Raw genomic sequence first — 16,336 nt, forward strand, 5'->3', positions numbered from 1 at the left:
ATATTTGCTTAATTTGGCAATTGCCAATTTTCTAATGGGAATTTATTTAATCGCAATAAGCATAAAAGGTTTACAGCTTTCAGGGGTTTATTGCTCGCAGGACGCAGATTGGCGAACAAGTAGCACCTGTTCCATTCTTGGGGTGTTGTGTGTTGTAGCTTTCATGGCCTCTTCGGGTACTATGGCTGTCATGGCAGCGTTTAGACTTGCAACATTTTATAAACCACAGATTGCTGGGACGATAAAGTTGAAGGGAGTTTACATTTCATGTACATGTGTTTGGCTGTTTTCATTTTTATTTTCACTTCTGCCTTTGTTTGATTACAGTTCAGGATATTTTGTTTCTCATGTTTGGTTTTCAAGTAGATTTTTTAAAACTGATCAGGTCCTTAAAGAAAATATATTTGATTTGGCCAACAAAATAAAGCCAACAAACATGGCGTCACTTTCTTGGTATGACGTCACCCAATTAATGAGCAAAACCTTTCCTAACCAACCGATTAAAGGAGTTTTTGGTTATTATGGAGAAACTAGTGTTTGCATGCCCAGACTGTTCGCCTCTACAAATGACGCTTCTTGGCAGTATTCTGTGTTTCTTATCACGTTCAACTTCCTGCTGTTTATTTTCATGCTTGTGGCTTTCATACTTATCTATGTACAAAGTAACAAAATATCCAATCCGAGCAACAAACAACATACTTCTATGCTACAAAAACGTATTTGTCGCTTGTTTATTACTGATTTCTGTTGCTGGATGGCAATGTGTGTGGTTGCTTACTTGTCTGTTTCTGGTGTTCCACTTTCCAATGATGTTTACATTGTAAGTGCTGGTATTTTGCTTCCCCTTAACAGTGCTTTAAACCCTTTGCTTTACTCCTCATTGATAGATAGATGTTGCAGTCGATTTGGAAAATTTAAAAAGCACCAAAACGACGATGACGATGATATTGCAATGAATCAAATGTAATTAAATGCTGTTCACTGACCACCAATGTACATTGATATGCATGATTTCCGTGATGTATATTTGTATTTATCACATATTTATATGCTATAAAACGTTATAATATAATGGAGAGCAAGTGTACCGCAAAGATTTATTTTCTTTGGCTTGTACAATTGGATTGGTTTTGGTCGCGAATATTCATTACTGCGGCGACATACGCATAAATATGACGTCATGCGACACGATATTAGCTATGACGCCATAGAAATTCTAAGTGACGATTACTAGAGTATTCGTATGAATATAATCAGTTTAAGGTAACTAAGAATACATTCTTCGTTTGGATTACATTTTCTCGTTTTAAATGTAAATATTTAATTACCGAAACTTATCAGCGAATAAATGGCCAGTCACTTTAATATTTAATAATACGAAAAATATGGACTTTTGCTATAATTCGGTGTTTTTTAATTAGTTTATTCTTGACACTTAGTTCAGCTACGCAGCCATAATGACGTAATCTAAACACATTGTTATAATTTACAGATTTAGTTTAGTAATGGCTGCGCGCAGCTCACGAATGTATCAATTTGCCGTGTCAGGAATATCACTATATTTTTCACAATATTTTAGATAACTCTTGAGCAATCAAATCAACCTTACCTTGAAATTTTCACTAACTTTTCTGGTTCATGTTCGTTTCGGGTTCAAGGTTTTAAAATCTGGTTCAACCGCAAAAGTTAAACGGTATAATTCTCTTCCAAATATTCACATAAAATTTTATCATAAAAAACATTCCAACCGCTAGAATTAGGATTTGGTTACCATTACGCGCACAATAAATTCGTAAAAAATAACACATTTTGTTTGCCTTTTGACATTGTTAAAATGACCGCTCAAATTGAAAAACCTTCATCTGGCAATCAACGTTCGCCTAGACCAGACGGGTAAGTTTATTGGTGGTAAAATATATTTGACAACCAATAATAAATGAATAGCTTTTTAATGTTGTAACCGGTTAAAAATATATTTAAAAAAAATAAAAATAATTAATTCATTCCTTTAGTTTAATGTGCATCAAGTGTGGAATTTTATTATTGCAAAGACTCTAAGCTGTATTTTGAAAGTACTTAAAAGAACAAATTTGCATAAATGTCCAGTAACAAATGCATAAGTTACACAAACTACCTCTCAAAACAAGTTTTTTTGGCGCTCTTTCACTTATGTACGCAAAAATTAATAAAAAAAAATTTTCTTCAAATACCGCATACCACAACGCATTTTGTTTGGGTTAGGGTGCGGGTTAGCGTTTGGGTGAGGGTGGGTCAAGTGATATTATGTTTATTATTAATAATAACTTGACCCACCCTCACCCAAACGCTAACCCGCACCCTAACCCAAACAAAATGCGTTGTGGTATGCGGTATTATTTTGTTTTGTTTTTTGCATAACTTTTCACGTACAAAAGTGAAAGAGCGCCGTTTCTGTTTAAGTCTAAACAGTTTTAAAAAGATTTTTTTTTACAAAATGTGAAAATGTGTATGATGCAATGCTTTTCGTGGGACTTCTGTCTAGAATCTTACCACAGCATTCAACCAATGCACATTATTTGGGTACGGGTTAGCGTTTGGGTGTGGGTTGGTTAGGTATTGTTATATTTAATAGTATTGCTTAACCCACCAAAGCCCAAACAGTAACCTGCACCCTAACCCACATAATGCCCATGGGGAAGGTTGTAGTAGACCAGCACCCAAAGTTCCTGTAATTGTGTATCGCTTTAAAAATGTGACAAAGAATGTCTAGTAATATTGAAGTGTATCCAATAGCGTACGTGAGGTGCTGATATCAGTTTCAAGCACTTATAGGCTAAAAAGTTGTCCTTCGAAATAGGCAAAACATAAAATTGAATAGATAAAATATGCTTTTACGAAAAATTGAAAGATATAGTTTTGAGATTCATGGGGTGGTGTCTATGTGGTAATTCAGGAAAAGTTTCAAACATTTTTGTTAATTAAACTGAGCTACAGGAATTAACATTGTACACTAATTGCACCTGTAACAAATTGTAGGGCGTTTTGATTTCCTGCTAGAAATTCAGAGCGGCTGAAATGCTCTGCACACCCATGGATTTGTATCTAGGCCTTTATTATTAACTTAAATACAGTTATGTATTTCAAAGTGCATAACATCTCCCTACCCTGCACAATATGCAAACTTTCCGACCCGAAAATAATATATGAATATGTATTGTACATCCCTAAATGTGACAATTGATTGCTTGTCACCACAAAATAACAAACTAAAAGCCTTTTTATTTGTAAAATAGGTGACCAAAAAGTTAGCAAGATAAAGTAAGTTATATTTTTTCTGTCATCACAAAAACCTTGCCGATGTCTTATTTCAGTGTGCCGCGTCTTCATTTAGCTGCACTGATTGGCGAACATCCAGAAGATAGAAATCTTGAAGGTCAAATTTCCAAGCACAAAACTTTTCAGTCGCCATCGTCAAAATCAACTGTGAGCTGGGGAACTCCATCATCCAAGCCCTACGCTCTTACGCAGAAAGACATTGAGCAGGGAGGAACTGTTTACAAGCCCTGTACCCACCTGGGACACAATCAGGAAAAGTCTAGACCAAAACGCAATGTCAGTATCTTTTTCAATGGCTTTTAAGTAGAGATCGACCGATCCATTTTTTGGACCGATATCCGATACCGATTTTTTATATACCTGGGAAATGGGAAAATCAGAGGGAAATCAAAACTTGAATACATTGAAAATGAAATCCTAATAATGTTTTAGTTTACACCTTTATTATTTATTAAACTATTATTTTGCATATTAACTTGGCGTGATGCTAAAACCAAAATGTTTTTCATAAAAAAAATGAATTTTTGTTGTTGTACAGGAAAAATTATATCATATTTTTGTACTAAAATATCAGCAAAAGTATTGGCCTATATTTACCGATATATATCGGTCTATATCTACTTTTAAGTATTACAGATTTGTGTGTAATGATTAACATTTAAAATATATTTTCTAGCCCATAACCCACCAGCTGTATTCAACGGACAAGGCAGCACAAAGGCAAAAAGTTGAATTTGCAAATGACCAAAATACAGCAGGAAATAAAGTAGAAAAACAAGTAAGTTTAACAGTTGAAAATACTGTGCTTTTAAACATATATAAACCTATTTTTGTTTCTTACTAATTTATATTTTTTTAAAACTGAAGCTTTACTATTATTATGGCTACAAATATGTGTTTTTTTTAACAAGGATTCTCCGACACAAAAAACAAACAAAATCACACCTTGTCAAAAGATGTCAAACTCTCCTCGTCAAAATCAGGGTACAAATAATATAAAAACTAAATTTTAATATACCTAAAATAAATATATTCATTGAGATTAGAGCTCATAAACAATTTAAAGTGATTTAAGCTGGGAAAATGACCTTGTATTCACTTTTTACGGTCTCATAAAAAACACAGAGTTGCTAAACTCATGAAAAACAGAAAGTCGCAAAAGTACTTTTTGTAACCTATTGTTTGAAATATTGTTTTAATTCAGTGTTTTAATTATTGTTTTCATTTTTTTTTTATAAATATGTGTTCATGCAACTATATCCAACGCAGTCTTTTATGGCAAGTCAATAAATCAAAAGCACTGTTCAGTGTTCACATTTTAACCTTGTTTGTATTTTCGATTTTTTTAAGCTGCTGCCAAAAAACGCCCCGAGTATTGGTATCTGGATGATGATATGAGACCAGCACAGCCTTCCACAGAGGTATTTTCATGTCGCTTCCAACTAATTATAATATTGCTTTATATCAAGCTCATCTTGTTTGTTTAACTTGAAAGGTGTAACAATGTAAGTTACCAGTATTTTTAAGTAAGATTTGCAAATGTATACAAAGAACATTTAAATATGTGGACAACATAATTGAACACAAGAGGTTCGTCACAAAATTTATCTAAAACCGTGCACCCGACTGGAATTTTTGTAAAGTATTTTACTAAAATGTTACTGTAAATGGAACCGGAACAACACGATCAACTTAAAACTTTCTTTTGAAAGAAAATGTCATGTGATATAATGGTCTCTAATTGTACACAAATAGTTTTATCGAGAAGCTTATCAATTGAGCCATAACCAGATACTAAAAAATTCCTAATTACCTACCGGTACCCTTCAGCATTAATTTGCAAACCAGGGCGGCCAGCACCCCGTTTAAGAACCACTGATTTATAAGATGAAACCGCTTTTTGTAACCATTTTTTCATCTCGCTTTTGTCCCAGCGCGAAGAAGATGAAGGATACACAATGGATGAAGTTGCCAAAATGCAAACGGAATACACAAGTCAACCATATACCGGACTACATGGCGCAAGAAAATCTGCCGCTGTGAATAACTTTTGTGTTTTACGGTTTTACCAATTTTTTATTTTACCTCATTTTTTTCTCTTATTTGATTGTTAAAAATATTTAGATAACTATTTTGGCAATTATCTTTTTTTAGTAATTTTAGTGTCTGAAAGCATTTTTATTCCTTAGCTTCAACGGCAACCATTTAGAATATTGAACAATTTATAGGTTATTTTGCTTTTTAAAAATTATCACCATCAACTAGATTGATTTTAGCTCTTTGAAATTAGATTAGAATTAAAATTACTGAGTTCTTGAAAACAAGAATGTAAACTAGAATTACACTTAATTATTCACAATCAATTTAATTTTAATCACAATATATTCTCATAAGAGTGTAATTAGTAAATGTTTGTGTGCTAATGTTATATTGTTTAGCATAACATTTGCTTCTCAGAGTGCAAAAATCACCAACAAATTGTTCTAACCAAAGAGTATTAATTCAAATTTTTTGTTTTGACCGTGAAATGAAAAATGCTGTTGGACAAAGTAGCATTTTTAGCAAAAATCTGAATTAAATTAAAACTAGAATTAGGGTTAAATTAAAACTAGAAAATTAAAACTAGAATTAGCAATTCTCAAACTAGATTAGATTTAGCCACATTTTTCTTTAATTTATTAAATTTGGAAACTAGAATTATCTTACCTCATACAAATAACTCCGAAAAGAGTTATTTGAAACGTTCAAAATGATACCTACTTCTGTATGGACTTTGATATACATATTACGTCTTACTACAATCTCCAACCATTATGCTTTATAGAATTATATATATAGTTGTCCAAGTCTGACATCATCCTTATTCAAATCCCTTCCCTATACCCTAACTAGATGCAGTTAAGAGTCATGACAGGGCATTTTCTTGAACAGGAAGACGACCTAGCTAAGAAGCAAAAGGAAGAAATCATGGAACAGGTTCTGGTTGACCAACTTTCCCGCCACGTGATCAGCGATGCGGAACAGGACCGCGACCCCGCCCGAAAAAACCCTGCCGACCCCACATCGGCTTTTAACACAGCCCCGTTGAGATTCAAGTCGAGACGACTGCACGACACAAAGTAGGCCTTATTTCGAATTTATAATCTTGTTTTGGTGTTAATTTGGCTTATTTACATTTTACAACCTGATTTTTACAGGGATTTTGAAACCCAGTTCCAACGATAGGAAAGACCAAGGTCTATTTAGGATAAAGTACTACGTCGGATTTTAGATTAAGCGTTATTCTTTAGTACACCGAAAGCCATCGCAGACGAAAAATGTTTTTTTCTTCAATGTCCACAAAAATATTTTTCTATCGCACCTGCACCGACGGTCCGATACTATATACGACTATTGGGTATCGCCCTACTTCGAAATTATCAGACTACCCCCATACGGTGTGGTTACTGGTCAAGTATGACGTCATCGCATAACTTAGGTATGACGTCACGGCTTAATGTCCCACAATACTATAGAGTGAGCACGGCGGGCGCGGCCACGGAGTATACGACTGTTGGGTATCGTCCTACTCCAAAATTATCAGACAACCCCGACACAGTGTCGTCACCGATGAAGTATGACGTCATCGCATAACTTAGGTATGACGTCACGGCTTAATGTCCCACAATACTATAGAGTGAGCACGGCGGGCGCGGCCACGGAGTCTAAGCTAAAGGAGCGGATCACATTCGGAGCTAGGTTGGTGACCAGGAACGGAAGAGATGCGTTGCGTGATCTCTTCGGCTTCTACTTCCACATGGACGATACGCTCACTATATACGAGTACCGGCTTTTCGGCAAAAAGTAAATAATATTTTTGATAACAAATTATGTTGGATTCTAAGCCGAACCGAACTGTATATTTTACAATTGTATTTATATGAATATATATACCCATATATATATATATATTGTTTAAAACTTTAAACTTTCTTTCTGTGGTTACGCTCAACGTCTACGAGTACTGACTCGTCGGCAAAAAGTAAATCTTTTCCGCCAATATTTTTTAACACAAATTACGTTCTAAGCGGAACCGAACCGTATATTTTACAATTGTATTTTATATTATATATTGTTCTAATTTTTTTAAAGGGCGTCAACGAGATCTGCGAAAAGTGATGCTTGCCTGCGTTTTTAGGATTTTGTTTTTAGTGCATTTTTTTAATGTTTTAACTTGTTTTAACTTGATTTTGCAATATGTGCCTTCAGTCGTATTTATGGTATACTTACTATACTGTTTACAATTGGCCTCACTTTTTTTCAGAAAAGTACAATAAATATTTTCAAAAACTGCCTCAATAGCTTTCCCTGACATTGTTTTAGTCGACTTGGTCGGTATTATGCACAAATTGCCCTTGCGCATCTCGGTTGCATTGTCTCATACAGCGATTAGAGTAGACCTGACAACTAAAACATTCGGTTTTAAATTCGATAACCATTAGTCGGTTTGTTCAATAACACCCTTTCAATAAGCGATATTGCAATCTTTTAAACCAAATCATTTTTATTGCCTAAATGTAGTTAATTCAAACTAGTTTGCATCACGAATCTAAACTCTTCCTTTTTACTTCAATTTTTTTGGACATTGCTAATTATGGGGCAATAAGATTGCCTTAGTGATATTAAAATAAAATCTTTTAAATTAAATCGATTTTCTTCACTGCATAATTGCAGTTAATTAAAAGATAATTTTCTCACTAATCTAAACCAAATACTCATTTTACCATACACTCCTACTTACGGGGCTATAAGATTACGTTAAAAATTTTACACCCCCCCCCACAAAAAAAAAATTGGGGGGTTTGCCTGGACCAGTGATTTTAGAGTTTACGTCACAAAAAAGTGAAGACTTAAGAAACCTGCTGTTTTCGGTTCTACAAATGTGAAACTGAAATCATTTAAGCAAAAAGCACCAGAGCGTTTTTCAACTAAACTCTTCTCTTTCCATTTGTTTTAAATTACACAAGATTTTTATTTGCTTGTTATGGACGCCCTAAAACTAGTCAACCCCAAAGGGGTCCCCGCACCCAAGTTTAAGAACCCCTGCGTTAAACGCTCGTTGATGTCCGACAAAATGTAAAACCTGCAATCTCTGGAAATGTTGCCCAAAACCATGCCTGTGACGTCATTTTTCCTAAATTATTGCCAACAGCCAGCCAATTGAATATACAATAAAAAAATAGCCCTATATTTGGATGATATATTTCCTTATTTTGGCGTAGGATCAAAATGTAAAACCTGCCATCTCTTCACAGCACCAACAAAGCACTGCCAATCATCGACCGCGGCAAGTACTGTCACGTGACTGGCAGGAGAAGGGGAAAACCCTACCGAGCCGAGGACATTCAAGTGGGAAAAAACCTGAGCTTCGCCACCGACAAGCAATCGTGCCTACCCGACTCCGTAAAAACAAGGTATTGCTTGTAGGCAGACTTGGACAACTAGATTTATTTTAGCTTTTTTAAAATTAGATTAGATTAAAAGGTGAACTTTTCAGTTTTTACAGTTTAGATTAGAGTTAGATCTTGTTTTTTTCGAATTATTAGTATTAGAATTACCGAATTCTTAAAATCCAGAATTTAAACTAGAATTTGAAAAAAGTAGAATTACATTTAATTATTTATATTCAATTTATTTTAAATTATAATCAATTTATATTTAAATATTTTTAAATTTTATTCTCATAAGAATGTGAATGGTTAATATTCGTGTGCGAATTTTATCCATTTTAGTATAGCATTTGCTTTTCAGACTGTAAAATTCACCAACAGTCAAAACCAAACTAGGAAAGATATCTGCGGGGCGCACAAAATGATAACTATAAGAAATGTGTTATTTTCATGTTAGAACAACTGTGAATCAGCCGGGCCTCGGATCGTTTTGGTGGTGATAAACGTGTTTAATTACGTTTATGGGGGCACTAAAGTGTTGGCGCAAAGCGCGAAAAGAAGCGTTTGTTTGGTTTAAAATTCGAGTTCACACGTCGTCATCCCAACTACTAATGAAAAGTGTAATGAAACTACTTTTGAGGGAACGCGATAACATTTAAAGTTAATCTAGCTCAGTGTTTGTTAACTATTTAAGTTAAAAGACGCCTGGCGAGCGTAGCGAGCGCGAGTTTTTTGGGTAAACCGGTATTTCTTTTAAATTTCAAGTTTTTATTAAATTGCCGAAAATAAAAATAAATGTTAAAAAGATATGTCCAATATTTTGAATACGTTTTCCGTGACGAACTTGGCTGCCTACATGGCGCAACGGTAAAGAAGCGATGATCTAGGTAAAAGCACCGCAACGAAACGTAAACAAACCGGAGGTAGAATGATGATTCGCGCAAAGCGAACATTTTTTGCACTTACATAGTTAAAATAGTTAAAAAGTATGTAAAATAGACTCGTGTCTAATTTGTCAAAGAGGCAGCGGGCCGGATGAATTACCGGTACATCGGCGGGCCGTAGGTTGCCGACCCCTGAACTAGATGTACAAGTCTGCTTGTAGGGGTTTCGTGATAAATTGTGACAGTTTATTGGAAGTTCTGAACCTTTAAAAGTGATTACTTTTTGGTAAAAAATCGTGACTTAAAACTTTTGCCGTAACTCGATTCTGGCTAAATAGGCACCTTCCGTTGAAATTCCCCAAATTGGTCGAAATATCAAGTTTTTTTATACAATTTGAACGACTGTTGGTTAACTTTTTTACACCGTTAATTAGTGTCGTCCACTGCGATTTATAAAGGAACATCATTTTTTACCATTTCTATTACTTTAAAAAAAATGACTAGAAAAATGGTTTCAATAATCAGTAATAAATTTGTTGAATATCACATAAAACGAAATGTCGTGGCGTATATATCTTTTGCTTGTTTTCATCTTCCCTGCGCACTTGGGTTTAACAAAGCTGTACCAAATCGAAACAGTTTCCGTGGATAAAGCTCAACTACATTAATCTTTCCACAGTGATACCTGCCTGCTCCGGATTTGCGAAACCAGCACGCCGCCAGCAGGGGGCTCCACCCACTGGGACATCCCCTCGAGTGACAGAGATGGAGGAAGCGATACAGCTCAGGAGAGGAAAGACCGAAACATAACACAGCAAGTGCAAAGTAAGTGAAAGTGTGTCGTCTGCTTATTTCGTTCGAGAGGTCACCATCGCCTTAAAGTTAGAAGATCGCAAAAATGTGCACACTTTTTATTAGAACTTGACACATTTTGAGATAGGTAATTTGGGCACAAATCTAACTCAAAAATGTGCGCACATTTTTTGTACATTTTCGCGTTCACATTGTGCAAAACAACGCCATATCCCCTGTTGCTCGTCACGGTACTGAAGAAAACTCGTTGCGGTGGAGCAGTGTATGCACCAACCGACTACATTGTCTCATACATGAGTATAAACGCAGATTTCGTCCGTGGCAAGTTGTCGGAGCGCAGTGTGAGCGTGGTGGTCGGACTGGGCCGGATGTTCCGGGCCCTGGACACAAGCGGTGATGGAAAGTTGAGTGCAGATGAGCTCACCGCCGCTCTCGATCAATTCGACATCCGACTTCCACCCAAGGTGAATTGTGGAAAGTGTTTATGTCGTTGTCATCGTCTTATTGAGGTTGCGCGGTTGTTTTGGATACGATAAAAGAAAACTTCAGGCGTTCGACCAGTGTTGTAATTACTTATGCCAATGACTTGACTTAAGTGCAATTAAGTCACTCTTTTCAAATGACTCGACTTTGGACAACTGACTTTGGTTAAAATGAAGTGTTTCATTAAGCGTTTTTAATATTAAATTTGGTTATTTATCTTACGTTCTGCGCATAAAACTATTGTCTTGCTATATGTTGCGTTTTGTGTTAAGTTACTGGTCATAATCACACTAGTTTACCAATTTTAATAGTTTAAAGCCAAATAAGGACTTGGCATGGAAAATTGACTTGCTATAGTTATGACTTGACGTGTTATTTATTCAAAATGACTCGACTCTGACTTAAGCTCTTCAAAAAATTACTAGACTTCAAAAAATGAACCCTATTCCCCTCCCAATTTGTAATTATTGAATTTCTAAATAATTTGACGGGTCAAGAAACGTATCTAGGTCCTCGATGTTTAAGTAAAATTATTGTTTAAATTTATTTATTGTAGCAGCTCATCAGCATTATACGCGGTATGTAAGGCTTGGTCATGTGCCAGTCTAAATCATTAGAGTGCATTTGGCGGTGCTTGACAGCCGACCGTTTATCTTTTCATTACTTTCAACTGACAACCGCGTGAAACATTTCTTCGCAGGACTTCGAGGCCGTTTGGAGAGTGGTGGATGAAAATAACGACGGAGCCATCGACTACGGGGAGTTTATGCGAGCTTTTATCGGTAAATTGGTTGCAGCAGATTTTGTTTCTGTTGTTCGGATCTAAAAAAGAAAAAACAGCTGTTTCCGCGTCGGATTATATCAAATTATATTTTCCTACATGTTTCAGGTTGATTATGTTGTTCCAGTTCCATTTATAGTAACATTTTAGTAAAATAATCAACACAAATTACAGTCGGGTGCCAAAAATCTATTTGTTATTTTTAAGGGGTGCTGTAAGCAATAAAAGGCTGGTACTTAGAACCACTGTACTATGGTATTGTATATTTTTCTGCTTTAGATATTGTTGTTTTTAGATCTTATTTTGTGTTTACTGTCATTCGTTTATTTCCAACATCCCATTCGCATTGCGCGATTTGCACGAGAACGTCAAAATCAGAAATTTATCAGAGGCCAATGTTAACGAACTAACCTTCGTAAGTCACGTGTAACCAACCTATTGTGATGTCACAGGCGAGATGAACGAAACGCGAAAGCAGGTTGTCCGTAAAGTTTTTAAGAAGCTCGACCCTCACAAGACTGGATCGGCCGATATGCTCGACCTCAAGAAGCTTTTTAGCGCCAAAAAGCATCCGCTGGTTGTCGCTGGTGAGCCACGCCTTTTTTCTTTTTATGTTTAGTTTCGAATCCTATTTTAAACAAGCAAACTTGCCGTCAGGACCGTTATTGCGTCACAAGGAACTCATTTGGCAGCAACTTGCCCGTTTTGATAAATATAGAATGTACTGGAAATATGTGCGACAACTAGATAATTCTAGTTTTCTAATTCAATAAATTAGATTAAAGTGCGGCTAGTTTTAATTGTAATCTAATTTGTAAATTAATTGTGTGCTTTAATTCTAATTCTAATCTAATTCGGATTTTACCAAAAATGCTACTTTGTCAAAAGGTATTTTTAGCCACTCAGTCGAAACAAAAATTAAAATTTATAACCAGAACGCTTTGTATGTGATTTTACAATCTGAAGAGCATAGACCATTCTTACGTCACCCGCTAAAACGTATAGAAATGAGCACACAAAAAATGACCATTGAGATTCTTACAAAACCAAATTGCCATTAAATTAAGCTGATTGTAAATAATTAAATGCAACTCAAGATAAAATTTTGGTTTTCTAATTTAAGAAAACAAAAGGGTTAATCTAATTTAAGAAAACAAAAAATTATCTAATAATCTAATTGGAAAAAACTACAATGATCTAATTCTAATCTAGTATACTTTTAAAAAAGCTTAAGTAAATCTATTTATCCGAGTCTGGTAAAGCCACTCCTTTTTTCCCATTTTTGTTTACTTTCGAATCATATTTGGGGGGCGCAAACACTTGATATTGCGTCACAAGGAACTCATGTGGCAGCTATTTGCCCGTCTTCCAAACAAATAGACTACTAGAAAAATGTGTGTATGGTGAATCACAGTAGACATAATTTCACGGATATACGGGCTCATTTTGGGAAAAATTTATTTAAAATTTATATCTATTTTTTCGAAATTGATATCTGTCTTTAAACATCGGCACAAATACTAATAAGGAATTTTATAGTCTACTGCGTCACAACATTATGTCTCCGCCTCAACAGGCAACTTCGACCAATCGGAGATGGAGGAGCACTGCATGACGTCATTCGCTGACGTATGCGCCGGCCGTGACGGCCGCATCACGTACGTGGAATTCACAGAGTACTATGAGGGTGTGAGCATCGCCATGAAGCGTGACGATGACTTCGTGAACATGATGAAAAACTGCTGGGGCGTTTAAATGAAAGGTTCTTGAAAGTTTTTTACCGCGGAAATCTAAAATTTTGTTTTTTGCTTTTTGAAAAGGGCGTCATACATTGACGTCACAATGCAAAAAGACTCCATAAATTCGGTCCAAAAAATGTACAATGAAATGGACCCAACATACAGCGCAAAACCGTTTACTTTTTAATTAAACTGTTTTCTTTGAAAAGTCCATTACTTTCTAGAAACATTTTCATTGGGCCTTGATGGACTTCCGAAAACTACCTGGTTTAGATAAAAGTTCGGGCAAAGGAATCCTAAGCATGCTGTATTTTACATCACATTTTTTTTCTTAAACTATTTTTTGTTTTCTCTACTGTTACTCCATATTTTTCTGTTTTCCTTTAAAAAACACAGTTTTGGTAATTGTTTTTCTTATAATCTTAACAATTTTCAGGTCATTATTTTATTTTGTTGGCTATTCTTTCAAAAGCTGTCCAAAGGTTTCAAACTTTGTGTATTAAAAGTGTTTTCGCCTAATTTTGCTTGATAAACTTCCCTTACAACTAGGTTGGCGAACCATGTGGCCGGATCAGTAAGGAAACGACAACCGTCGTATGTTGTAAAGCATGGTTTATGATTGCCAGCATTTGGGGCAACAATATAGTTCAGCTTTTCTGAACTTGACAACCATGACTGACCATTTGTGCTTTGTGGTTGCATTTTTACCGTATTTCTGCAGCAAAATACCTTGGTGCACTTTAACATCGATAAATCTATAATCCGAATGGGAAATTGATCAGCGACTAAACAAATCACGTAAAAAATCCACAATCGTATGCGCTCCTGTGCTGGTGGTGTTTCTTAAATGCAAATATTATAATTTTGATTGTGAATAATTTGGGCTCCGCATTATCTTTAAGTTACTACGGAAAGGCCTTGAACAAAAGCAACATTTATATCGTATCCCATGGCTTTCATTTGATAGCAAATAAACTTTTGATAGTTCCACTCGTTTATGTTTTTTATTTACTGGGCAATTGTTGTTGACTTTCATCCTAACTGTTATATAGCGCGCAGTTTTTAACCGATAATATTTTTAACGGCAATATTTTATCGCTTTTTGTGCTTTACTTGTCCGATGCAAGTGCGGATTGTTTCACATTCGGTTTCTTCAGTGTACTGTAGATTATACTTTTGGTCTTTGAAATCATTGCTTTTTACCAAATACATTTGGCACCAGCCAAAAAAAAATGGTTCGACTTTTGTTCTTTACCAGTAATAATTCCACAAAAAGTTGTGGTTAGCTTTTAAAACAGTTTATTCGTTGCTATCAATAGCACACGAAAATATCAGCCTAAAAACGAAAGTTATAAAAAATCACAAAGCGAGAAGGCTGTTTTTATAGAAACTTTGTCACGTACCTTTTTTATTGGCCGACTTGCAAAATAAATGTTTTTTTTCTCTTTCGACGAACTTTTCATGACATATTCAGACACTGATTAGCTCCTCTAAACATTAACTCATTGACGAAACACTACCTGGGTTGTTTGTGCTTTGTATGTAGCATTCTTCTTTACCGGAGTGTTAACAATGCGTAACGAACCGCCGCCCATAAGTGTACAAACATTGTGAACAACAGTAAAATGAAAGCATCCGTCCAAAACAGTTGTTTTTAACTGGCGGCGCCCAACAATTTTCAAGGGGGTGCGAGCTCTACTCTAATATTTAACTTTTTATAATGATTTTATTGGTTCCATGTTGCGTTTGTTGTTAAATTTGCTTTCATGCTGTCCTGTGCTTCGGATCAAAATTACGCTTGTGTAGATATAAACTGAAGAAAAACGGTTCATAATTTTGCGATTTGCGAACTTTATTTCGCTAATATGTGTTAATAGTTTCTTGTTTTTTGGGCACTATTTGCTACTTATTACGACCGATTTAGGATGTTTTTAGTCACAACAATATATTTAATCAATTTAAGTCAGCAATTCTTATCAAAACTAGGTGGTTGACGAACGCAGAAAGCGGACGTAATTCCACACGATTATGAATTACCAACAAAACAAAACTGCAAAAATGTATTGTGGATGGTGTTTATTAGGTTGCGGAAAATGTACAAGTTGTGTGAAAATTGAATTATCTGGAGATGCGCTGATCGCTGCTAATTTTGTTTGTTCTTCTATGATTTTCAATAGCTGCTTGTGGTCTATGTAACAAGCAGCATAATAAAAAAAAACGTTTGCTCTTTTAAACTTATTTGAAAATGAATTATTTTTCAATCAATTTCAATGTTTATCTTAGTTGTAAATTAAACAAAAAGAAAAACAAATTCGCTTTACGCAGCTAAAATGGGTTGGGGTCGTACAATGTAATTCATTGATATACCTATGAAGTACATTCCAGTGCATCATATACTATAATTAAGCCTGCAATGTGTATTAACCTCATATGGCTTCTTTATGTGAGCGTTAACGCAGTTCAACAAGCTTCCCATAAAAGGCCTGGCGGTGCCTTCGGGCATCGTCCATAAATAACTGGCAGTTGCATCTTTGCTGTTGAACTAACGACGGCATGAAATAGGCTGCCAGGTTCTGATTTGAGGGGACAATTACATACGAGTGTACAGTAGCCGATGCTGATTACAATTGTATTTTATTTTCGTCCCAGATTCAGCCTATTTAGTTTGAAAAAGTCAGGTAAACGTCTTGTGGCAAAGAAGACAGTTTAAATATAACGATGCTGGTACAGATACAAGGCAACTGTAGCTACGGAATTACACCCAAAGTAAAACGATATGGGCTATATAAAAATATAGTTTCATTGCAATAATATTTGTTGTTCTTAATGTTGACAAAACACAAATAAGAAAATTTGAAGACGTATGTAGTTTTGTAGGTTTATACGCTCAAT

General features: G+C 35.3%; 1 protein-coding gene across 1 annotated transcript; it reads left to right on the forward strand.

Annotated features, from left to right (window-relative positions):
- The first annotated feature begins 1,792 nt into the window (after positions 1–1,792).
- LOC146135311 (calcyphosin-2-like) lies at positions 1,793–14,798 on the forward strand. Its single transcript, XM_083395747.1, has 15 exons — positions 1,793–1,893; positions 3,351–3,595; positions 3,890–3,894; positions 3,992–4,093; positions 4,227–4,299; positions 4,666–4,736; positions 5,250–5,354; positions 6,247–6,434; positions 6,991–7,158; positions 8,610–8,768; positions 10,308–10,453; positions 10,751–10,905; positions 11,625–11,706; positions 12,158–12,292; positions 13,282–14,798. Exons 1-15 carry the CDS (start codon positions 1,835–1,837, stop codon positions 13,458–13,460), a joined length of 1,872 nt encoding a protein of 623 aa, XP_083251873.1. The 5' UTR covers positions 1,793–1,834; the 3' UTR covers positions 13,461–14,798.
- Positions 14,799–16,336: the final 1,538 nt, after the last annotated feature.

Source organism: Ascidiella aspersa, chromosome 8 (assembly GCF_963924565.1).
Source record: "Ascidiella aspersa chromosome 8, kaAscAspe10.2, whole genome shotgun sequence".
NCBI classification, from domain to species: Eukaryota; Metazoa; Chordata; class Ascidiacea; order Phlebobranchia; family Ascidiidae; genus Ascidiella; species Ascidiella aspersa.

Bases quoted from the DNA above. Each gene is read 5' to 3' on its own strand.
- LOC146135311 (XM_083395747.1), top strand. From the start codon at position 1,835: ATGACCGCTCAAATTGAAAAACCTTCATCTGGCAATCAACGTTCGCCT. The intron at 7,159-8,609 runs GTAAATAATATT...ATCTCTTCACAG, and splicing joins TACCGGCTTTTCGGCAAAAA to CACCAACAAAGCACTGCCAA. The intron at 10,454-10,750 runs GTAAGTGAAAGT...GTATAAACGCAG, and splicing joins CATAACACAGCAAGTGCAAA to ATTTCGTCCGTGGCAAGTTG.